The 23969-nt window shown below is 35.0% G+C and overlaps 5 protein-coding genes across 7 annotated transcripts; 1 reads left to right on the plus strand and 4 right to left on the minus strand.

Annotated features, from left to right (window-relative positions):
* Positions 1–1827: 1827 nt before the first annotated feature.
* LOC107607892 (glutathione transferase GST 23-like) lies at positions 1828–3650 on the minus strand. Of its 2 annotated transcripts, XM_088493199.1 has the most exons (3): positions 2487–3650; positions 1923–2260; positions 1828–1849 (listed from the first exon to the last, which is right to left on the minus strand). In XM_088493199.1, coding segments are annotated over exons 1-3 (654 nt in total). In that variant the 5' UTR covers positions 2802–3650; the 3' UTR covers positions 1828–1848. The 2 variants fall into 2 exon arrangements, with proteins under 2 accessions (XP_088349325.1, XP_016165273.1); XM_016309787.3 differs by lacking the exon at positions 1828–1849 and having other exon boundaries at positions 1922–2260; positions 2487–2801.
* On the minus strand, positions 3296–7458 carry LOC107606184 (phosphoribosylaminoimidazole-succinocarboxamide synthase, chloroplastic). Its single transcript, XM_021106474.2, has 13 exons — positions 7278–7458; positions 6608–6927; positions 6332–6433; positions 6107–6236; positions 5653–5745; positions 5477–5565; positions 5028–5108; positions 4612–4701; positions 4430–4519; positions 4198–4248; positions 4070–4116; positions 3734–3791; positions 3296–3650 (listed from the first exon to the last, which is right to left on the minus strand). The coding sequence occupies exons 2-13, from the start codon at positions 6920–6922 to the stop codon at positions 3591–3593; spliced, it is 1206 nt and encodes a 401-aa protein (XP_020962133.2). The 5' UTR covers positions 6923–6927; positions 7278–7458; the 3' UTR covers positions 3296–3590.
* A 2194-nt stretch (positions 7459–9652) lies between these two features.
* PEPKR2 (phosphoenolpyruvate carboxylase-related kinase 2) lies at positions 9653–13184 on the plus strand. 2 transcript variants are annotated; one of them, XM_016308185.3, is made up of 4 exons: positions 9653–10139; positions 10409–11309; positions 11924–12220; positions 12502–13184. In XM_016308185.3, the coding sequence occupies exons 2-4, from the start codon at positions 10556–10558 to the stop codon at positions 12846–12848; spliced, it is 1398 nt and encodes a 465-aa protein (XP_016163671.1). In that variant the 5' UTR covers positions 9653–10139; positions 10409–10555; the 3' UTR covers positions 12849–13184. The 2 variants fall into 2 exon arrangements, with proteins under 2 accessions (XP_016163671.1, XP_016163672.1); XM_016308186.3 differs by having other exon boundaries at positions 9838–10139; positions 10404–11309.
* An 810-nt stretch (positions 13185–13994) lies between these two features.
* LOC107606187 (bet1-like protein At4g14600) lies at positions 13995–16192 on the minus strand. The gene is made up of 5 exons (XM_016308187.3): positions 15974–16192; positions 15767–15890; positions 15032–15088; positions 14128–14449; positions 13995–14033 (listed from the first exon to the last, which is right to left on the minus strand). Exons 1-4 carry the CDS (start codon positions 16033–16035, stop codon positions 14288–14290), a joined length of 405 nt encoding a protein of 134 aa, XP_016163673.1. The 5' UTR covers positions 16036–16192; the 3' UTR covers positions 13995–14033; positions 14128–14287.
* Positions 16193–18954: 2762 nt separating this feature from the next.
* On the minus strand, positions 18955–20616 carry LOC148554328 (uncharacterized). Its single transcript, XM_088495108.1, has 2 exons — positions 20067–20616; positions 18955–19982 (listed from the first exon to the last, which is right to left on the minus strand). Exons 1-2 carry the CDS (start codon positions 20614–20616, stop codon positions 18955–18957), a joined length of 1578 nt encoding a protein of 525 aa, XP_088351234.1.
* Positions 20617–23969: the final 3353 nt, after the last annotated feature.

Below are 23969 nucleotides of genomic sequence, written 5' to 3' on the forward strand. Positions count from 1 at the left end.
ATTTAAAAAATTTTTTATTATTTTTTTTTTCATATTCGACCAAATTTAAAATCTATTATACACATTGTCAAAATTTCTCATTGTCTTCTTAACAGAGTTCTTTTATAAATTGCGTGTACAAGATGTAGGATAGAATAATTTTAGAATAATATTACATATTTAAATTTTTTTATTAACTAAATTTAATTAAATTAAATTAATATAATAAAAATTAATTATAATTAATATTATTTTAAATCTTATTATTTAATTTGATTGAATTTAATTTATAAAAACATTTGGAGATATAACACTATTCTTGATTTTATTGGCCCTCTACTTAGGTTTTTCACGGTTTTTGTACAAGTCCTCCAAGGCCCACATGATAACATTCATTTTTTGGCGTTGAGTTTCCCTTCTTGCCCACATGGTTACAATTCAGAAGTTACCGCAACACCATCTTCTTCTGCATTTAATTACATGTTTTGAATCACAATACTCTTTGTCACGTGTCATAACTCTACTTGCAGGTCAAATTCTTAGCCATTGCTTTTCAAGCCACCAGACTTGTATGAATACCTCAAAATTAGCATGTAAAATGATTTTGAATCGTTAAGCCATTATTCAGAACAACAATAAATTTAAAAAAAAAAAAATTTAATTTTAATTTTAAAATTTAAATTTTAAATTAATTAAATTTGTTCATATTTAATAAACTTGGGATATAATCTATTATTCACATTGTTTACAATCTCTATTATCTATCTAACGAAATTATTTTGTATATAATTTCCTTTGTATTTTTTTTTTATTTTTTGCCATCTATCCATCATACATTTAATCTATTTTTTTATTTGATATGTTCTACTGATGTTTTTTACACATGTCTAAATTATTTGAATTAATATTTTATCATTTTTAATAATAAATTTTACTCCAACTTTCTTTTTTTTATATTTTAGTTCTTTATTTGATTTTATATGTATGTGTGTTTGGACATCCATTCATTCATCTAAGTGTTTCATTTTTGCCGTACTAATAAATTCATGTTCATATTCAAATTTTACCACTAATACTCTGTTTCATATAATATAATTAGTCTAATAGTAATATAAATGTTACCCTTGAAGTTTAAGAATATTTTTTATCACATAAAATCAAACACGCCCTATTATTTTGACTAGCCTACTTAAATTTTATGTTTTATATTTTTTCGATTTTTCTATTATTATATATAATACATTAAACATATTCAAATCACTTTACTTATATTGTAGAAGGAGCTTCATGAAAACTAACACTAGAAAATCATTTTATTCTAAGTCCCAACCCCTGTATCCCTTAGCAGCAGTTACTATATATTTCATTAGTTATATCAAAACTGGGGCTACTTGTGTAAACGATACTAAATATAATAGGATAATTAAGAAATAATTGGCTATTAGGTATTAGTAACGCGAGAAATAGTATAAATAAACGATAGATTTTAAAAGATAGATTTTAAAAGATAGATTTTTAAAAAGTGTATCATTTATGTTTAGTAAATCAAATTAAAAATAACTTTTAATAAATACAATCAATAACAATTACGTTTGATAAAATCTTTTTAAAATTTAAAAATACTATAAAAGACATAAATTTAAGCGTTAAATTTAAAATTAGTTAATATATGAGGTTATATTAGACTTTACAAATTTGAAAAACACAAGCCAACTTTGAGAAGCTCCACCTTAGTTGCTTTCAAAAGTATTGATCTTTTAAAAGCTGCAAATACAAGCACATAATCTTTTTGATTTACCAAACACAAAAAGAAGAGTCACATCTTCGAAAAATTTTACCAAACCAAACCTTAGTTGTTCTAGCTTTAGTTCTAACAATAAACTTGGTAAGATGGCATCACATATAATATATGAATGGAAATAGCCTTCTGAGGGGATGATGGCTACGCTTGAAGGAATGCCTTGGTGTGAGGGAGCAATTTGTGACGAGGAGGCAAGAGTTCTTTGATAATTGGAATGTCAATAAAAGCATGGAACCATGAGTTAAGCTTAGGCATTGACTCTGCATCAATAAGGTTGATGGCCACAACTTCCTCAGCTATTCCAATCCAGTATGGAAGCCAGCCAATAGCAATGTCCACAAAGCCAATGTTATCACCTCCAAAGAAGCGTTTTCCCTCTAGTCCAACCTCAAGCCTCTTCAGATTCTCTCGAGCTTCTTCTGCTGCCTTCTGTTGCTCTTCTCCTACCTTGGAAAACGCTGCCACAACCGTTGGCATACACTGTGTGAAGAGTTAAGAGTCACACACAATTAAATTAACTTGTGTACACAAAAAATAGCCACTAAATCAGCAACTTGCATATAATACATATGAGGATACAAATATATACTAAAAATAAGTTAAATAATATATATATTTATACACAAATATGGTGCTGCAACTCTAAGACCATTTTTCTCAGTTCTATAAATGATTGATACTAAATATGGTGCTGCAACTCTCTTACCTTGTCATCAACGAATTTGGACCAGAATCTAGCCTGGGCCCTTTCATAAGGAGAATGTGGAAGAAGAGGATTTTGCTTCCAAGTCTCATCAATATACTCAAGAATGAGCAGTGATTCAGCAAGGGGCTTACCCTGGTGCACAAGAACAGGTACCTTTTTGTAGACAGGGTTGTATTTAAGGAGCATGTCACTCTTGTTGCTGAGATCTTCTTCCACATATTGGTATTCTATTCCTTTAACTGCTAGTGCCCACTTCACTCTTAGAACAGCTGGACTACCCCAAAATCCTAGTAACTTCACTGAATCTCCTTCCATCTTTTTGTCTTCTCAATTCATTTGTTAATCCAAAAGGAAAACTAGTATCTCTCTTCCAACCAAATGTCTTAATATTTGTGAGAAATTATATATTTATATCATTTTAAATTTAAAATTATTAAGGCATATAATGGTACACGTAGTATGTCCAAGTATCCAAGTTAGCGTGTTGACTTTCACGACCGAGAAGAAAAATGGTTACTCTAAGGTCATGCCTGACGCCATGATGGGACCATAAGGCAAAGATCAAACTGGTTAAACACAATCTAATTGGATAAAGATGGCTTTGATATCAATACCCGAAAAAGGAGGATGGCTTTGATATCCTTCAAAATATGCCTATTTAACCTTAAAAATTAAGATAAAAAAATTCCCTAAACTACAAAGATGATTGATCATAGTCATATTACCAAGCAAAGAAGCAGAGCAATATTCCCTGAGACTTCATGTGAAGAGAGAGAGTATAAGAAGAAAGAAAGATCCAGAGCAATATGTGACATAAGTTAATGAAATATTCATCATTCATTATTCAGTAACAATGTGTGTGCCAAAGACATTGGTTTGGTTGACAAGTATACAAGTTAAATACATGGCGCAATTGGCAAGGACCAAGCATGATTTCTATGAGTTAAATGTTCATCTGTCTTTTGGTTTTAAGCTTTACTTATATAATTTCTTTTATTTAAAAAAACACTTGTTGGTAGAATTTCTGCTACTTGTAAGTTTTAAAATATATTCTCAGAAAGGGGTCTATAGAATACAGAACTGAAAAGTCCCGAGATTCCCAGGTTACTTCAAAGATGCCAGTGCAGATGCAACATTTCGTGATATTCGCTCATGTATTGGCTCCTGCAAAAGGAAATGGAGTTATATTCCTATGACTTTATCAGATAATAGATGGCCATAACAAAATGTTGAAACATATGGATTACCTCAGACAACAGCACCTCAAACTTTGATTTTGTTATAGTCTCATACAAGAAAATGTATCTGTCCAACAGAATTAGTACAAGGACAAGATTACACGTTGGTTTGGAAAAATAAAGTAGCAGGTAGATCTATTTGAATGAGGATTAGACATGACAGACGTGCCAAGCAACCAAAACCATGGTTGAAGCATCTTTGTGTAAAAATTGAATGATTAATTCAAGCAATTCTGATTCCGAAAACCAAGAAACACATAATTCTATAGGCAATTTATTTGTGTATTTATCACAAAGAAACACATATCAAGTGGAAAAAAAAAGGAGGAAGTTTTAGAGAAATACCGCCAAGACAATTCGCAAACAAGATCTTCAGGAGCTTCAGGAAGAACCTGAACAAGATTCATTAGTGTGATTTGATACCTTATTAAAGCATACAATCTAGTTAATTACAAGTATAAAATAAAAAATACCTCATCTTCATAAGGGTTGCAGTGATTTTTGAACCACAGCCTCAAGAACTCCTAAAAATTTATTTTTTAAAGATCAACAGATTACTTAATTGTCCATATTTTATGAATGAAGAGATTAGAGAACAAAGACTAGTAATTCAGAATAAGCTAACATATCCCTAAACCTTTAAGCAAAAAATAAAATATAATGTACTCTACATAGGAAATAAAGTTACTGATACATATAGAGCACCTTATCAACATTTTCAGGCTCCAAACCATTTTGAAAGCGCTCAAGATAAGAACTGGCAATCCAATATCTACTTGAATCAGGAGTGTGCACCTGCAATTTTCAAAAATGAAACTTTATTCTTTATTCATAAATTGTGTGGAATGCATTTTAGAATCTAATAAACATCAGGGATTCCACTGAACCTCATCAATCAACATAATTGAACCGTCCTCTGCCTTCCCAAATTCATACTTTGTATCAACCAATATAAGGCCATGTTCTGAAGCCACACGCTGGAAATTCAAATTTCATCAAAGCAAGCCAATGTCAAAAGTCAAATTGCATCACAGCAATAATAAAGATAAGCTTCCCACACATCACAGGGAAATGGTATTTATACTTTTGTTCCAGTAAGGCATTATTGAAAAAAATACATGGACAAGTTAGAGATTTTCATTGAACTAGAAGTAATCCAGTGCAAAAGACCGACAATTCTGAAAAATAAGTCTACACCATCTATTCATCTCTATAATCCAAATAACAGATACATTGAGAAGGCATGCCATTACTTTTTTCATTTCACAAATTTTACAAATGACATGATAAAATGCTTAATTACCTGACCGTATTCAAACAGACTTAAAGCTTTTCTGCTGACTTCCTCATAATCAGCTCTTGTCATTAATCCCCTTTCTATAATCTGCAAGGGAAATGGATTATAAAAAGAATTGAGAAGGTTAGATAAAAGAAAATTATTAAAAAATAGTAAAAACATTATCCATCATTAATCATAACCTCACTAGTATCAAGAAGCAACTGTACTGTATGATATGAACTAGGCTCTTAAGAAAATAATATTATCCACTTGAAGAAAAATATTGACGCTGCCTTTTTTTTTTTAAAAAAAAGGGAAAAACAGCATAATAAGATAGATCTTCCTATTGTTTCTTATTCCTGCAACATTATTTGTTCTGCCTATTCATTCCTTTGGTCTCCAAAACTAGTCTTTCACTGTAACTTCAATTGTATTGAAAAGATAGATGCAGATGAGAGTACAAGGAATAATACCTCATCTGGAGTTACAGGAACATCATGATCTGCAGCTTTGGTTGTAGGTGTGAGTATATTTTCAGCCAGCTTTTGGTTTTTTACCAAACCTGTTATGTGTTATATAACATTATAGCCTATTAAATAAATAGACAAACAATTGTAAGAATGCAAAACCAAAAATATAGGGACCTCACCATCCGGGAGGGCATTGCCACAATAGTTCCGGATGCCTTTATTGTAGACTGTCCATAATGAAGTATCAGTACTTCCTGTCACAAACCCTCTAGCTACAAACCAGCAGTAATAAGGTGTCAACAAACAGTTTCTAGAATCCTCATCTCCGCTTTTGTAAAGAAAATATTTTGATAACATTGACAGCAACATGAATAAAGAATGGGCATAGCATGTTGAAGTTTGGGTAGCATGAATAAACTTAGAGCACTTAATGATAACTGAAAACTTTTATCCCAGGTGCTCCGGGGAAATATATTCTATTTCTATCGTACTTTTCAAGCTATCATTTCCAGCAAACTAACTCCTCCTCCACAACCTATACCAAACATATATGCCAATTCATAGCCATTGAAATCATTTGATAAAATGTGTATGCAAGCACCAATCTGAAATACCAATTAACAAAACACTCACCAACAAACTCAACAGGGAAAACAGAACATTTCTTTGCTATGGTAACATTAGGATCAGGAGTGGACACAACGGCATTAGCAGTTATATGTTGGGTTCTCTCAAACCACCACAAGCTTGTCTGGTTAAGCACCTGCAAGTGGGAATAAAGAACATTGAGTGTGATCCATGATCAACCAAGTAAACTGTTCATACAGAGAACAAGGATCGAGAATAAGAACACAAAACCTGTCCCTTGAAGGGAATTGAAGCAAGGACTCTATCAAATGCACTCTGGCGATCAGTAGTAACCAGAACAAGGTACTCTCCACTATCATATATGTCTCTAACCTGTGCCATAAGACCACAATTAACCAAATTCATCAATTTTTCAGATGATTTTTTTTTAATACAACGTTTTCTGCTTTTATATTACGATTGCAATTTTACCAAAAATCTCGACTTCCATTCATTTGTATTAATGAGTAGTTAAATTGGAGAGGGATTAAAGAGGGAAATATGCACCTTTCCCCTGGTTTTGGAGGTGAGGGCGGGAACTGTATGGTGAAGATTTGTTTCGGAGAGGCAGTTGAAGGGGGATGTGGTTCTGATGGAGTGGAGCACTTGGTTCTTGCGGGTGCTGTTGAGTAGAGTGTCAAGCAGAGCGGCGTGTTCTTGTTGTTGTGGTTGTGCGGCGGCGCAGAGTGTGGGGAAGTTGTTGTTTGGTTTGAAAGTGAGTGCGGAGGAGGTTGGGGGAGGCGGAAGAGCGGGTGTGAGGTTGATTTTGAAGGGGGTTTTGGGAGGGTTTAACGCAGCAGCCATAGACATGGATTCACTCATCGCAACTCACAATAAGCAAAAATTAACAAAATAAATAATTCAGTGTCATTATCTCAGCAACTCAGAATCAGTATTATTACAAAACAAGCAAAAATATATTGAAGAAGCAGTGCTTACCGGCGGCGAGGGAGGAAGGGAAGTGGCGGCGACGGAGGAATGGGAAGTGACGGCAACGGATTTGAGCTCGGACAGAGAGACGTTGAGCTCGGACAGAGAGAGAGAGCAATGAGACCTCAACGCCACGAGCTCAACACGGAGTCGCAGACCTTCGTGCGACGGCGACGAGAAGAGGGCCGTTCTACAGGCGACAACGGCACCACGGTCGGTTCCACCCGGCGGCGACAGCACCCTCCACCCGAGGAGAAGGGTTCGGCGATGAGTATGAGCTCTAAAGTGGGATGGATGGTGGTTGGGTATCGAAGAGGGTTTAGCGTTGGGTTTTTGAGTTCTTTATTCTTTCCAAGTTTTCAGAGGGAGAAAGGGCCAAAGGGGAATGGAAGAGGGGATTTTGATTTCTGAACTTTTTTTTTTTTTAATGAAAAATTTAAAACCACGGCGTTTGGGGGCCTTTGGTTCTGAACCGGTAACTCTGCAAAAACTTAGAATATGCTTAGTTTTTCTTTTTACAGCATAATACTTTTACGTTCTTTTTTTCATTTATGTGAACATTAACAAATTTAAAATAACTTAATATTTATTAATCATCAAATTAATTTGATAAAGGTATTCTAATAATTTATTAGATATTTTGCTAAATATTTTGGATAATATTAACAAATAAATCAACTAAATATAAATTGAAAATCGATTAAAATGACATAAGTTTAGACTCGATTGAGTTTTATTTTTAACAAATCGCATAAATTAAATTAAATTTATACCTACTTCTCAATTCAATCTAATTTAATTTATTATGATATAATATTATATCTTTTATTAAAATTAAAATTTTACATATTTAATTTTTTATATATTTTTATTTTTTACATGTATTATTATTATTTAATTAATTAATTAATATTTTATAAATTTAAAATAAAAACTATGTATTTTTTAATTTAACCGTCCTAAATTTATTTATATTTTGTACTGATAAAATCTTATTACTTTTTTAAAACGAATAAACCGATATAATCTATTTTACAATAATTTGTATCATATTATATCAAAATTTAAAATAAAATTAAATCAATGCAATTAAAATTGCAAAAAATATATATACTTAAAATCAATTTTTTTTTTAATTCGATCTTAATTAGTACCAGAAACCCCCCTGATTGAAGATACAAGCATTGACCTCGATAAGTGTGTGATGGAAAAGAAAAAGTTCTTCAAAGCAAGCAGGGCGGGTACATGCACTCAGACCAGGCCCAGTTGCCTACTACGCCAAGCACGTGAGCCTTGTGTCACTCAATTCCCCAAGTCACGTGTCTAAGAACACATTTTTGTCGGTCTCAACAAAAAACAAAAATATCTCTAAACAAATAGAATTTAATTTTAATATATATAGATAATATCACATATTTTATATAATTATATAATTGTATTTATTTTTATAGATAATTATTTATGCTATTAATAAAAAATTAATTTTTTATTAGTATAATATTATATAATTAAATATATATATATATATATATATATATATATAATTATTTAATACGATATCAAAATTAAATTCAAAGAAATAACCGAAATTTCACGTCCTGTAAACTGCTAAAAGTCTAAAACTGTATTGCTGATGGAGACAAATAATGAAATAACCCTCAAACAAAACAAAAGAAATACTCCATAAGGTTCGAGAGATAATGAATTTTTTATAAAATAATAATTAAATTATAAATGAATTTGAAATAATTTTCAATAATAATTAGTTATAAGTTGATAAAATTGTGAAAGAATAGAAAAAGAATAAATGAAAAAATTTTATTGATTGTTGATTGTTGATTGATTGAAAATTATAAACTATGAAGATAAAACTAAGTATATATAGAGTATTGACATATAAAAGATAAAAGCAAATAAAGATAAGATAAAGATAAAGATATGATAATAAAGACTAAAATTGTAATTAAATTTATGTATTCTGTTAAATTTATGGACTACGAAACTTCTTTATTATTGTCATGGGTTAAGGTAAAAGAATAGTTTAATATAAATAAAATATCTTGTCCGGCATTTACAATTTTAATAAAATTATAAAAGATTTTAAGATTTTTTAAATTTAATTTTAATGTATTTATAAGTTTATTAAATTATATATCTATATTATTATATTAATATTTTTAATTCATTACATGAATAATTATGTAAAATAATAAATATAATTAAATAATTTTTAAAAATATTATACTAATAAGATATTAAAATTAATTTTTTTAAAATTAATGTTTTTAAAATTTATTTTATTTAACATCAATAAAAATAACTATCTTTTAAAATAATAATAATAATTATTATTATTTAAAAAATTATTATTTTAAATTGAATTTAATTTTCAATATTAACATTCAATCTTATCTTATGATATCATTATAAATAATTAATTTTTAAATTTATTATTAATTAAAAATATTTAAACACAAAATCTAGTTAAATAATAATATTATTTTTTTTAACAATATTTTAAAATTAAACTTTTCTAAATAAATCCCCAAAAGCCACCGAAGAACAACAAGAAAAAACAGAGCAAAGAAAATATAAGAAAAACGAAGAAGCCACAAAATCCGAGACGAAGAGAGAAATCTACGGCCCTAAACACTGACTCCTTTTTAACCCTCTATGACCAGAAACCCAAAGAAACAGTGAACCAATCAGAACACAACACGCAACACAAAAGAAAATTAAGGATTAAAATAAAAATAAAAATAAAAATAAGAATAAGATTTTTATTAACTCGTAGCAGAGAGAAAAGCAAGGCTAAACCTCAGAAACAATGGATTAGGGACACAACCTCGCGAGAAAGAAAGAGAGAGAGAGTTGCTTCATTCGTCAAATTAATCTTATTGGTGCAACCTACCCAACCTACCGTCTCAGGGATTTCCCCCAAAAAATCTTTCTTCGGAGATTTTTAGGGTTTTCCCTACTGGATTTCTTCGCGATTCTTCGGGATTTCCCATTCTTTTTTTACCCCTTTTTGATTCTAACTGAACCATTACTGTATCTCGTTGATTTTTAATTCTCGCTGGAACAGATCCACCACCCCTTTTGCGTAAAGGTTCGTTCTTTACTCTTTACTCCTTCTGTTTTATTCAATTGTGCTTCATGATTTCTGATGACTATGCGTGATCGCTGTTTTACGGAGTGTGTGGGGTGTGTTCATGTTTGCGTGTTCGTTCTATGCTATCACATTGTTTTGATTTCTAAGATTCCGCACACGATGCATTTGGAGAAGTAAATCCTTCTTCTTTTGAATTGATCTTACTTGTTTTTTGTGATTTAGATTTATTTCAGTGTTTGATCCTGTGTACCTTGATTGTAGAGCAGAAACCAGGAGTTTGGTTTTGATATTTTGCAGCAAAAGTGGAAAACATTCTGTGGTGTCTGTGATTCTTGTGCCGTTGGGATGTTGTGATCTTAATAAATAAGATTGGAAATGCTTGATTAGTTAGTTGGTCAACAACCGATGTTATTATGAGGAAGAAAAGGAAAGGAAGTGAGGCAGATGCCTCCGATCTGCCGGATGATGTTTTGCCTTTGGAACATGAGTCTGCGTCTTCGAATTTGAAGTGTCATTACTCGCTGGAGGATTGCTTTAGGCTGAAGAAGAGGTGCAAGGAAGATGCCGACACTGAGCCCGCCTCTTCTTATAAGAGGAGGCTTGCCGGCATTGCGACTGCCCCGCCTTGCGGGACTTCATCATTGATCACGCCGGGCAGAGGTCTCAAGAGGAAGATTGGTTGCATTGATGCTGCTACCCAGATGGGCAGGAAGAAGAAGATTGAGGATGATTATGTTCCTGGTCAAACGATTGGGCAAGGAAAATTTGGCTCTGTTTGGTTGTGCCGATCAAGGGCTAGCGGAGCAGAATATGCGTGTAAGACTCTGAAGAAAGGAGAGGAGACAGTTCATCGAGAGGTTGAGATAATGCAGCACTTGTCTGGACATTCCGGGGTTGTGACACTGCAAGCAGTGTATGAAGAAGCTGAATGCTTCCATCTTGTGATGGAATTATGCTCCGGGGGGCGACTGATTGATCATATGTTTAGGGAAGGTCCATGTTCGGAACAGCAGGCTGCTAATGTACTCAAGGAAGTGATGTTAGTCATCAAGTACTGTCATGACATGGGAGTTGTGCACAGAGATATCAAACCTGAGAATATTCTGCTCACAGCATCAGGAAAAATAAAGCTTGCAGATTTTGGCCTCGCAATGAGAATTTCTGAAGGTAACATCTGAGACTGTATATAGCAGATGTATCTTTACAATTAACATGTGGATAGGATTCTTTCCCAAGCTGTTTTATGTAAAAGAAGTTTATACAACCTAATAATTATCAATAAAACCTGTTTGAGGGTATATAGCAGATGTGCTAGTACATTATTTGATGTTAGTTTTGAGCCTAGTGGTCATATGTTATTTCCCTGTGGTATTGTAAATGGTATACTGAATTTGAAAGTAATTGCTATTATTGCAGGAATTTTGAAAGTGGTCAGAACTCTACACTTTGCATACATTGGATCTTTGTTTGCTAATTTTACGTTGTCAATAGGAGAAAAACATGGTGGGATTTAGATGGTTATATCCTTTGCAAGTTGCAGGATTTTTTCTTTCACCACTCCTTAAGAAAGTCTTCTGCAAATTTGAGTCAGAGGTCTTTAGGGAAAATGCTTGTATCAATATGAACCTAACCTACCTTGCAGTTGGTCCATGATATTGTCTTTCCTATCTGTTGCAAATAATATGTAATTGGAATTTCTCATTTTGTGCTCCATTTGTCGTACAATCATATGTTTCAGCATTGTCTAAGCTCTTAATAACTATAAATATTTTGTATCTCAGGTCAGAACTTGACTGGCTTAGCAGGAAGCCCTGCATATGTGGCCCCAGAAGTATTGTCAGGCAAATACTCTGAGAAGGTGGATATATGGAGTTCGGGAGTGCTCCTGTATGCTCTATTGGTTGGCAATCTTCCATTCCAGGGGGATTCATTGGAAGCTGTTTTTGAGGCAATTAAGAATGTTAAATTGGATTTCCAAACAGGCATATGGGCAGCAATATCTAAACCTGCACGGGACCTCGTCGAGAGAATGCTTACAAGGGATGTTACATCAAGAATAACAGCTGATGAAGTACTTAGTAAGTTCATACGCATTGATTATAATAGTTTTGTTGTTGGCCACTTTTATCTCTCTACATCAATGATGCATGCAGCAATGTAGCAATTAATTCTTGTATTCAATACTCTCTTTTGTTATTTCATTTGAAATGATTAAAACAGAGAACAATTCCCAGTTCTCTTGATAGTTATCTTTGCAGTCACAAGGATTTTTTGCAAGCTGAAGATCTGCAAGCTCTCAACAACTTTTGTCAATCAACAACTTTGCATGTTATACTAACATTTTCTGGTTCATTTTCAGCGCATCCATGGATGACATTTTACACAGAACGCACATTGAAGCCACTGCCCAGCCGAACAAAAACGAAGCACCAAGTTGGTGCATCATGCGGACGGTTTGTCTCCGCCCCGGTAACTAGGTTAGGAAGAAACAGGTTAGGTAACAGCTCCCTTAGCGAGTCTTCGTCCTCTGAGAGTTGCGACTCAGATGATGAGGACGGATGTGTGCTGATCGACGCTCTAGCCACGGCGATCTCACACGTAAGGATCTCAGAACCGAAGAGGAGCAGGTTGTGTGGTCCAACCGGTCCAATAGTTGAGCAAGGTTCATCTAACATGAAGGCTAACAACCTCTGTAAAGCATTTTGACCTACTGACATGGCTGACAATTGCCACATGCCACACTACCACGGTACCCTCCGCTTTTGGGGTGTTTTAGAATTTACTTTCCCCCATCACAACGACAACACAGCATAGCATAACAACGGACACAGTGGGCAAAAGTGGATTACATTGCTGACAATTCCCACGTTAGGTTGGCCTTTTGTGCCAATTGCTCTCCAACTTCTCCCTTCTTTTAGTGTATGATCTAATTGCAATAATTTTTTTTCTAGTCCCTTTGGTCGTTAACCTAATAATGTTTGACTGAGAGAGTGAAATAATTGTACAGAATATGTATATATAGAATGCATATTATTCTATCTCTGCCCCTGTTCTTGCTATATCTACAGCACGGTTTATATATATATTGAGAGAGAGAGAATATTTTAAATTTTATTTCATTGATTTATATTATTTGGAAGGTTGATCATTAGTCATTACTGAATTTTATTGTGTAACTTTTTTAGAATACTAAAGAGATTGATTATAGTGTTTGATAATATATGGTAATAACGGATCAAAATTAAAACCTAGTGGTGGTGTAACCATGACATTGACATAACACATACGAAATAGAAAACCCTGATTTCTTCTCAAAAGCATCGCAAGAAAGGTGCAAGTAGGACATAGAGACGGGACAAGAAAGAAACGAAAATAAGGGAATATGTGTCTTTTGTAAGTATCAGAATCTCACGTTTTAAGGATGATGATTTCCGCGCACAATCGAATACATCTCAGCCGTTGGTGAAAACACAAGTGTTAGGAGAGCAATAAAAAAACCTTTACATGTAAGTAACTAGTAATATATTGGGAATGCAATAATGATAGAATGCCTCTCTCAGAAGCAAGAGAAATCATGAATGTGACACGCAAAAGCAGTTCTATTTCTGCATGCCTGCTACACAAGCAACAACTGCCATGAATATTATGCAAGGAATCATTACTGTATAGGCTAGTAATCTGATCAGCAACCACACATCCAACGATATTCATCAACAACGGTTTTTTATTTTATTTTTCTAAAATATGTTTTATTTACCGTATGAATGAATGTATGATAGCAACTCCCATTGATTTACCCATCTATTAAACTTGATGGAATTAAGAACACAAGAATATTATAACATTATGTGAGCACATAACTAGCTATCTTAATTATTAATGTTATGGAGCCTTTGATCAAAACAGATTCTTATCTAGTACGTTCCGCTTCATTTATCACATGATCAAGATAGAAAAGGGCACTATAAAACTAAGCAATATAGACAAGAAATATAATTCCAAAGTCTAGGTTTTCAACTATATAGTGTGTTACACTTTGACGGATAGTGGAGCTTTTCTATACAACAAAATGTTAATTAAGAAGGCCTACGCTGAGGGCTTCTTTTTTCAACTCAACTGGAGCATCATAACCCCTAACAGTGACCTCATTTTCTAAACATCTTTGACCAAGCGTATACTACAAAGAAACAAATTAATGCAAAACAAACCACATGAACAACATGGTTTGAACCACTTCGAACAATGCTCTTGTTCAATCTTCTTATATTATTCTTAACACCGGCTTGAGCGTTCGTCATCAATGTTTGCTGCATCCAACAAATGCAAACCCAAATGTTAACCAGTTCTGGCAAAAAATAAAAACATAACAAATAAAAAAGGATGGTTGATCAATAACTGCAAATCAACATGCACCAACTACACGAGTTCCACAGTATTCATTTGTAGTAGTAGTTAGAGTTACTAATATGAACATTATAAAAATAAAATATATAAAATGCTGGACATATTTTGGAGACATCTTCAGATGCAACACCATAAAGTATTACTTCTCAATTTATGATTATTCTTACATCCATTGATTATCTTAATGCAAATAAACCCAGAGATAATCCTAGCTAACTATCCTAAAGAAATCAAAATCCACAATATTGAATGATCTTGTTTCTTGGTCAAAGTTTTAAATTCTAACAGTAGCATAAATAACATGGTGCCTAAACATTATTCCCCCAGTTATCATTTCAGCTTATATAAGATGTCAAAATCTAGAGATGAATGAAGTTCCTGTAGAAACCATTTTGGCTGGTTCATATAGAGCAGGCAACTCTAAGCAAACTGATACACACACACACACACACACAGGAGTATAGCTTATTGAAGATATGATGTACCAGCTCTTCCAAAAAATCCTTCTGCTGCTTTACTTCTGTACCTATCTCTTGAGCAACCTGCACCCAATATGTACGAAGTTGTGTATGCGATCAGAACGAAGCATAAAGGGAAACAAGAGAAAGGGGGAAAAATATTGGAATGCCACAGTTTCCTCAAACTACTTCTAATAAAATAAAACAATGAACAGTAATTACATCCTTGCCTAGAACATAAGGCATACAAGCATACATTATTTCCATCAAAATCCAATACTCTATAAGGAGCAATAGATTGTTAAATCAAAGAAATTGTCATGAAACAACTTTTCTCAAAAATTTAAGCTAATAAGAAGAGGCAACATGAATAGTTATATCTCTAACATGCTTCCTCAAACAATAGTCTCTTTTCGATTTGCTTGATTTTTTGCACATGCCTTCTTTTCTCTTTTTATTTGCCTTATGCTATTTTTCCTCTCAAACTCGGATACCACGTTATAAAACCACTCTCTCCAAAAACTTAAGCGGATAGGAAAAGGCAACAAGAATGATTATATATATATCAGCAAGGAAACAAGCATTGAAAAGCACATACAAGATCAACATAATAATTCTTCAGTTCTTCTCCAGAATAATTCTCCCTTCTAAGTTTCAAGTCCTAAAAATGAACATTCCTAGTTCCATGCTATGTGTATGTACTCCAAACTCCAAGTTCCAATCAAGGAATTAATAATGAAATTATTGAGAGAAGAGAAATACATTTCTCAACTTTTTGACTTGGCCGCGAAGACCGGTGATTTCGTGGTCCAAGTCCATGTCCATGGGATCAATGCGCAATTGGATTTCATCGGAGGAAGCAGCTGGTCTCGTGCTAAGTCCCTCTCTGCAAATCCCCAAAATTATATGAACATGAGTATGATTACGATTAGCATCAAATTCTGAAAATGGATGAAAGAATTGAATTACCTGGATCGGAAAGGGGCGGCATCACCGTAGGCGGAACCTCCTCGGTACGAATTGGAAGACATCAAAGATGGAATATGACGGAGAACAGGAAAACCCTTCAATTTCAGCCCCAAATAATCGAATCCAATTGGAATCTCAGTCACGTTTCTTGTCAAATAAATCGTTTTGCTTCCCTCACCACCTGTCTGCTTCCTCCTCCTTTTCACAAACTTCTCTGCGATCCATAGGAAAATTTAACAGATTTAAACGTAATAAATATATATTAAATTAATTTTGCATAATTATAAAAGAATTTAATTTTGATTAAAAAAAATTTAAATGCATTAGATGACTTAGTAATGAATTTGATTTGGTAATTAATTTTTTTTATACGTAATTGTTCATACCCTGGCCCAACGCTAGGGCCCAGGATCCAAGTAAGAAGGCACAACCCAAAGGGTTGAGCCTCACCCTGTACCAAATCAACCGCTACAAAGTCGGTTTGCACCACGACTTACTCTAAGGAAGTCGGGAACGAGAATTAGCTAGCAAATAAGCACTCATTTGAATTGGTAACCGCCCCTAGAATCTCTCTAACCACTTCCACGAGCCATATCTTAACTTCCCTAAGATAAAGGGACGGTTAACACCCTAGAAAAGTGGCACTACTCCAACGGTGGTTATTGGTTCACCACTATAAATACACTGACACTCCTCAAGTATCTCTAAGACCCAATACACTCTAAACCTGCTCACGCCCTTGCTAACTTAGGCATCGGAGTGTCTTTGCAGGTACCACCCCTCATTCCTCCACGCACGCACAAGTCGGAGGACACCGAGTTGCGGATCCAAGCCAGGAGGGAATAACAGAAGCCTGATCCAGGAAACTCTCCACAAACCCTTCGTAGTAAAATAAAAAGACAAACAAGAGGAGGTCCTTGAGGTAGTCGGATTAAACCTCGGTTGGATGAGCCCCTTGGTCGAATACATAAAATTAGACATCCTCCCCAAGGAGGAGAAAGAGGCTAAGAAGATCCGAAGGGAAGCGCAACATTACACTTTGGTGAGAAATATCCTCTACAGAAGGGGGATATCAACACCATTATTAAAGTGTGTACCGACTTCAAAAACCACCGAAGTGTTGGAAGAAGTCCACAGTGGGATCTGCGGAAATCATCTCGGAGCAAAGTCACTAGCCAGGAAAGTAATCCGAGCTGGATTCTACTGGCCGACCTTGCAGAAAGATGCCACGGAATTTGTGAAAAAGTGCCAACCATGCCAGATGCATGCAAATTTCCATGTGGCTCCCCCAGAGGAGCTAATCAGTATCACTTCTCCATGGCCTTTTGCAAAATGGGGAATGGATTTGTTAGGTCCTTTTCCCCAAGCGCCAGGACAAGTCAGATACTTGATTGTGGGAATAGATTATTTCACAAAGTGGATAGAAGCAGAACCATTGGCCACCATCACCGCACAAAGGAGTCGGAGGTTCCTCTACAAAAATATCATCACAAGGTATGGGATACCTTGTTCCATCACTACAGATAATGGAACTCAGTTCACCGACTCTACCTTTAGAAGCCTAGTAGCCAGTATGAAAATCAAACACCAGTTCACCTCGGTGGAGCACCCGCAAGCCAATGGGCAAGCCGAGGTAGCCAACAAAATCATACTGGCAGGGCTGAAGAAAAGGTTACAGGATGCGAAAGGAGCCTGGGCTGAAGAGCTCCCACAAGTGCTATGGGCTTACAGGACAACCCCCCAATCCGCCACTGGAGAAACACCCTTCCGACTAGTCTATGGCGTAGAAGCCATGATCCCAATAGAAGTCAACGAACAAAGCCCAAGAGTGATTCTCCATGACGAGATCGGAAACATACAGGGGCATAAAGAGGAGCTCGACTTGCTCCCCGAGGTCCGAGAAGAAGCCCAGATAAGAGAAGCAGCGTTGAAACAAAGGATGACTACAAGATACAACAAGAAAGTCATTCGAAGAGCATTCACCCCAAGTGACTTAGTCTTGATCAGAAACGACATTGGAGTCAACAAATCAGAAGAAGGAAAGCTTGCTGCAAACTGGAAAGGACCATACAAAATCAAGGAGGTCTTAGGAAAAGGCTATTATAAAGTGACCGACTTGGACGGCACCGAGTTACCAAGGTCGTGGCATGCTTGTAATATGAAAAGGTACTATAGCTAAAAGCGAGCTCTACTCCTTGATGTACTCTTTTCCCAACTTCATGATTTTTTCCCAAAACCAAAGGGTTTTTTCTGGAGAAGGGTTTTTAACGAGGCATCATAGTAGAGACTAAGGGAAATAGATTGTCAAAAATCCTTAGTAGCAATAAGGTACCTCCCCAATTAATAAAAGATCTTTTTCATATATATCTCTTGCAAATTCCTTTTTTATTTTTTCGACGAAACGCGCCGACTTAAGCTCGACAAAACGTGAAAATCCAATGAACCGACCTAGATGGTCGTCAGGATAAAACGACGAGGTACAAGTCAGTGTAAAGAGGTTATAGAAGTTGATCTTGATAAACTCGGAAACATCCCGACTCATAAGTCGGAATGGGAAACTGAGTAAAACAAAAATGAATCACGAAAGTAGCCTAAGTCATAAAAACTCAATGAAACGAAATTGAGTACTAGGAATAACCAAAGAGAGATAGGAAAAAACCTAAGAAAAGATTAAAAGGCTGTCCTAAAGATCCTTAAAATAAAAAGGTTCAGAAAAGCAGACAAAGCCAAAGAAAAGGTTTTTCCAGAAAAGATCAAAGGGAAGTTCGAAATCAGAGAAACATGCACGCATAAAGTAACTTAAACCCTTATCCAAAAAAGGGTATTTATTTTTTAACTTAAACCCTTATTAAAAAAGGGTATTAAAAAGTGTTTTGTTTACGGCCTTAAAAGGCCAAAAAATTGTTCACGCACTACCAAAATTAAATAAAGAGTTTAAAAAGAGGGGACCCACAGGCCGGGCCCCCATATAGCCAACAAAATTATTTTTTAGGAAGGAGAGTAGACGGATCACCATCACCAGAGCCAGGAGGAGCACCACCAGGACCGGAAAGAGAGACATCCAAAGGAGATGAAGAGGAAGTCGGAGGAACTGTGGAGGAACTCGGGGCGTCCTTAGGGCGAGGAGAAGACTCTATAATCCTTTGCCCCCGAGTCTTCAAATCTGACTCGGAAATAATCTCGGGGACAGGGGGATCCACAATGGCACCATCGATGACAACCTTATCGGGATCTAAAGGAGAGAGGTCCAAGTCAGGAGCAATGACTCCGACCTGCTCCTTAAAGATCCTCCAAGCCTCCTCAGCGCCATCAGCAATAGAGTCCTCCAACTCGGCGTATGCTTTCCGAGAATTCAGCAGATCATTTTTCACTGACACAAGATCATTAAACAAACTTTGATAGCTATCCTGTGCTGTCTTCCTCAAACCGACCTCCATGTTGCATTGGGCTTGCAACTTCCTCTCCCTCTCCCGGAGGTTATCTCTCTCCTCCCTCAGCTTGGCGACTTCCTCCTTCAACTTCCCCTCATGCTCCTGATATATGAGAAGCCTTCCTTCCAGCTCTTCAACCCTCGAGGTCATCCCTAAAGAGCTGAGAGGAGCCTTCTCAAAAATATCTAAGAGTTTGCCACAAACCCCCGCCGCCTTGAGGCTCTCCTCAACTAGAGTGGTAAGGTGGCGCCGAACAGAAGCATCATCCATGCTTATACGAGCATGGGGATAGATGTTCTTTCGGACGAATGCAAGAGCATCCGCCTTCACCTCACCAGAAGAGCCAGACTCTAAGGTCTTGCGCTTCTTATTCTCTGGCTCAGGAGAAGGTCGAGCAGAGGGGGGCGGTTGAGAGAAAGTTGAAGAAGAAATCACAATGGGCTGAGAGGGAGTCCCAACGTTCCGAGGAGGAGGAGGAGGAGAGATAACCGCCCTGGCGCCACCAGTCCTGGCGCGAGACCTTGCTTTAGCCTCTTGGACCCTTTGGTAAGACTCCTGAGCGTTTGCCTTTGCCATCTCTGAAAGGATAATAACAGATAGATCAGACAAGTCGGAAAAGTCAGTCAGACAAGTCGAAAATCTAACAAACAAATAAAAGCTACCTAGCTGTGCCTGGACAAAGGTCGGAGACCCCTGGAGAAACTTTTTTGTGTCCAAATATGGGGCCCTCCCCCACACTTCTCGGAGGAATCCCACAATGGCTGCTTCTACCTCATCCAGGTCATCCAGACCATATTTCTCGCAGGGGGAGGCCTCCAGCCAGTATAAAGGAAATCGGGGAGAAGAATTATCATCCAGAAAAAAGGGATGGTGACCCTCTACGGCTTGAACTTTAAAAAAATAATTTTTAAAGTCATGGAAGGATTCGTCAAAAAGGGTAAAAACTCTCCGACCCTGTATGGCTCGGAAAGACACCCATTGTTGCTTATTGTTTAGCCCACTGAAGGGTTTGGTCATATGGAAGAGATAGAAAAAAATCTTCAAAGAAGTCAGGAACTCCAAAGCCTGACTAATAAATTGATAAATTTTCAAAAAACCCCAAGAGTTGGGGTGAAGCTGGGTAGGGGCAACTCGGCAGTGATGCAAAACAGATATCTTAAAGTTTGAAAAAGGAAGGAAAACACCCAAACGGGTGATCATGCACTCATACATAAAGAAAAAATGAGGGACCGCCTCATTGACCCTCCCAAAGCAAACCCGGTCTTCAGGACCCGGGACTACCAATTCATACTTCGGCTCGTCATCCTCAGAAGTACAAATTCTGTGGTGAGTGCGAAGGTTGGTGATAAACTCAGTATCGACCGAGGGTTCCTCCCCTAGGACCGTGACATCAACCCATTGAGAAAGGATATCTACGGAAGCCATTTCTTTTTCTTAAAAAGGTAGCAAAAAACCTACAAGGGAAAAAGAAAAGGAAAATAAAAAACACGGTCTCTAAAGGAGGAAGTATGGAACTGAAGTCTACAAACCAACCTATCTACAAAATGAAGGCATGCAAATAGAAAAGCATGTTACAAAAAGAACTAACCTTTATCCGAAAATGAGGGTTGAAGGAAACGAAAAGCCTTCGAAGATACAAGAACACATCACGAACGAATGAAGGGAAAAATTTGAAAAATCGCAGAAACGAAACAATGAAAGAGAGGGAAAGTATTTATAAGTACGTTAGGGGCACGATGGTAAAAGCGGAGCAGTCATTAATGAGAGTGCACCGTTACCAAGGCCATCAATCCCTACGCACATCCCTAACGGACGCGACGCTTGATTAGACGTAACTGTCAGAACCAAAAGGTCACGAAAAGTCACGTCGGTTTTAAACCATCACGTCGGTCCTCCAATAAGTCGACCACAATCCCGAGTAGAATACTCGAACCCAAATCTTAAAGAGAAATTGGGCTCGAGTAGGGGCACTGTTCATACCCTGGCCCAACGCTAGGGCCCAGGATCCAAGTAAGAAGGCTCAACCCTTTGGGTTGAGCCTCACCCTGTACCAAATCAACCGCTACAAAGTCGGTTTGCACCACGACTTGCTCTAAGGAAGTCGGGAACGAGGATTAGCTGGCAGATAAGCACTCATTTGAATGGGTAACCGCCCCTAGAATCTCTCTAACCACTTCCACGAGCCATATCTTAACTTCCCTAAGATAAATGGACGGTTAACACCCTAGAAAAGTGGCACTACTCCAACGGTGGTTATTGGTTCACCACTATAAATACACTGACACTCCTCAGGTATCTCTAAGACCCAATACACTCTAAACCTGTTCACGCCCTTGCTAACTTAGGCATCGGAGTGTCTTTGCAGGTACCACCCCCCCATTCCCCCACTCCTCATTCATACGTTTGGGCCAACCAGCACCGTCCAGCCCATTAATCTCTGGTTACCCATCGTAACAGTAATATTTCTATATTTTTTTATAACTATTCAAAACATATTTCTCTTAAATAATTTGTATATATATCTAATTATTTTCATAATATCACCCAATTCGATAAATTAATAATTAATTTATTATAAATTTACATTTTATATAAAAATTTACTGTTGACAAACAAAAGGACGAGCCAGATATACATTGGACTAATCTAAATTGATTATGTAGCATTAATGTTTAAAATATATTTAGCTTACTACTTAAAAAATATTAATAAGATAAAATGAGTTGAGTAACTTCTTGAATTGTTTTATGGGTAATGCTACTGTGTGATGAAGGAAATTTTTTTCTTCAACTGCTGAAATTATGTGGCTACGCGAAGAGATTGACGTGTGTTATGATGCTGCCAATCATCCTGTAAAATGCTGTTCCATAAGCAGAATTTGTAGAAATTATCCACAGAATTGTCGGTTGTGTTAATGGATGATTAGCTGGAAATTCTATGAGTAATTTTGTGGATTTTTTTGTCTGATATTTCAAAAAAATATTTTAGTCTATGATGTTGGGCTTTTATTTTGTTGGTATGGTTTAAATGTTGTGTGATCAAAGGGATATGATGCCAATAATATTGTGCAGGAAGAATAAAATAAGATATGGTCCTAAAGAATAATAATAACAATAAAAGAAAAATAAAACAAAAAAAAACCAAAAAAACACGAGAAACAAGTGCGTGGTAGGGTATGAACTATGATGCCATTGAATTGGATTGAGTGGGATGAGTATTAATTGTTTTTGTTTTTATTTTTTAATTAATATAACTTTTTTTAAATAGTTTACATTTATAGAAAATTTAATTTAAAATTTAAATAGATGTAATTTAAGTTAACAATTTTATTTAATTTGGATAAACTAATCTTTTAAATTAAGAAGTTAAGCATATTTTTATTATTTTTAAATTAATGATGTTCGAGAAATAAAGATGTCCAAAGAAAAAAAAAAAAAAGAAGAAAGCACATTCTTTTAAATAATAATAATAATAAAAGAAAAAAGTACAGTTTGAGCTATACAACTATTGTAATGGAGGAAGTTTCTTTTCAGATTTTTAACTCTTTTTAATTTTGGACAAAAATTTTGACAACTAAAATAATGACGGCCTAAGTGTCTAATAAAGAATGCTTTATTAATTCATTTAAAAATTAAAAATAAATATAGTATTATATATGCAATGAAAAATATATCCAATGAAAAAATAAATAAACAAATAATATATAAATATAATACGATGATATTATATAATTGAATTATTTTAAATAGTAACTAAGTTCAATCAAATTAATTTAATAACTTATGGGAGACATAAAAAAATAATAATTAAATTTAATTATAAAAATAATTTATTCACGTGTTATATATATATAAAAATAAAATAACACAATATATATAAGGTTGACTATTAACTCGGTGTCAGAAATATTAAAAAATAGATAATTTTATTAAACTACTAAATTTGTGTAGTCTGAAGTTATTTTTTATAATAAAAAAATATATATTATAGTGAAATTAATAATATTATATTATTTTTGTTTTAAAATAATTTATTTTAGTATAAACATATATAACATTTATTAAATTTAATTTTTAAAAGTAAAATTTTATTACTTTAGCATATAAAATTCTATAAATTTGTATATACTAATTTTATATCGAATTTACTCCATTTAATTGGACTTATTTCAGGATCACTTACGTATCGAGTGAAAATAAACTTGTGACCTTTTAGATCTGAATTCGGATCTAACTAAACCCGATCCAATTCGACCTATAAACACTCTGTCTTTGAATTCAAATGTTGAACATGGTCTCGCTTAAGTAAGTGTTAAGAGTTTGAATCCTGTTTTATGTATACAATAATTTATTGACTAACAATAAATTCTTAAATAAAATTTAAACCACTGCAAAATCTATTAGACTAAAAGATACCGTAAAGAAAAATGTTCAACACGGTCATTTTATAACACGTTTTTTATATGATTTAATTAGGATTTTTAAATTAAATTTCATAAATTAACAAATATGTGTTAAGAGAATAGGCATTTAACTAGTTTAGTAGGGTTAGGCGACCTTAAAATA

This window comes from Arachis ipaensis, chromosome B7 (assembly GCF_059453495.1).
Source record: "Arachis ipaensis isolate K30076 ecotype BB chromosome B7, ASM5945349v1, whole genome shotgun sequence".
Lineage (NCBI taxonomy): Eukaryota > Viridiplantae > Streptophyta > Magnoliopsida > Fabales > Fabaceae > Arachis > Arachis ipaensis.

Excerpts from the sequence above, each read along its gene's own strand:
- LOC107607892 (XM_088493199.1), bottom strand. The coding sequence starts at position 2,801 with ATGGAAGGAGATTCAGTGAAGTTACTAGGATTTTGGGGTAGTCCAGCT. Across the intron at positions 2,261-2,486 it reads CCAAATTCGTTGATGACAAG|TGTATGCCAACGGTTGTGGC; the intron begins GTAAGAGAGTTG and ends CTCTTCACACAG.
- LOC107606184 (XM_021106474.2), bottom strand. The coding sequence starts at position 6,922 with ATGAGTGAATCCATGTCTATGGCTGCTGCGTTAAACCCTCCCAAAACC. Across the intron at positions 6,434-6,607 it reads CCTCCAAAACCAGGGGAAAG|GTTAGAGACATATATGATAG; the intron begins GTGCATATTTCC and ends CTTATGGCACAG. Across the intron at positions 5,566-5,652 it reads TGGCAATGCCCTCCCGGATG|GTTTGGTAAAAAACCAAAAG; the intron begins GTGAGGTCCCTA and ends AACACATAACAG.
- PEPKR2 (XM_016308185.3), top strand. The coding sequence starts at position 10,556 with ATGAGGAAGAAAAGGAAAGGAAGTGAGGCAGATGCCTCCGATCTGCCG. Across the intron at positions 11,310-11,923 it reads CGCAATGAGAATTTCTGAAG|GTCAGAACTTGACTGGCTTA; the intron begins GTAACATCTGAG and ends TTTGTATCTCAG. Across the intron at positions 12,221-12,501 it reads AACAGCTGATGAAGTACTTA|CGCATCCATGGATGACATTT; the intron begins GTAAGTTCATAC and ends GTTCATTTTCAG.
- LOC107606187 (XM_016308187.3), bottom strand. The coding sequence starts at position 16,035 with ATGTCTTCCAATTCGTACCGAGGAGGTTCCGCCTACGGTGATGCCGCC. Across the intron at positions 15,089-15,766 it reads AAGTCAAAAAGTTGAGAAAT|GTTGCTCAAGAGATAGGTAC; the intron begins GTATTTCTCTTC and ends TATTGGGTGCAG. Across the intron at positions 14,450-15,031 it reads AGGATTTTTTGGAAGAGCTG|CAAACATTGATGACGAACGC; the intron begins GTACATCATATC and ends TGTTGGATGCAG.
- LOC148554328 (XM_088495108.1), bottom strand. The coding sequence starts at position 20,616 with ATGTATGAGTGCATGATCACCCGTTTGGGTGTTTTCCTTCCTTTTTCA. Across the intron at positions 19,983-20,066 it reads CTTTGTCCAGGCACAGCTAG|AGATGGCAAAGGCAAACGCT; the intron begins GTAGCTTTTATT and ends TTATCCTTTCAG.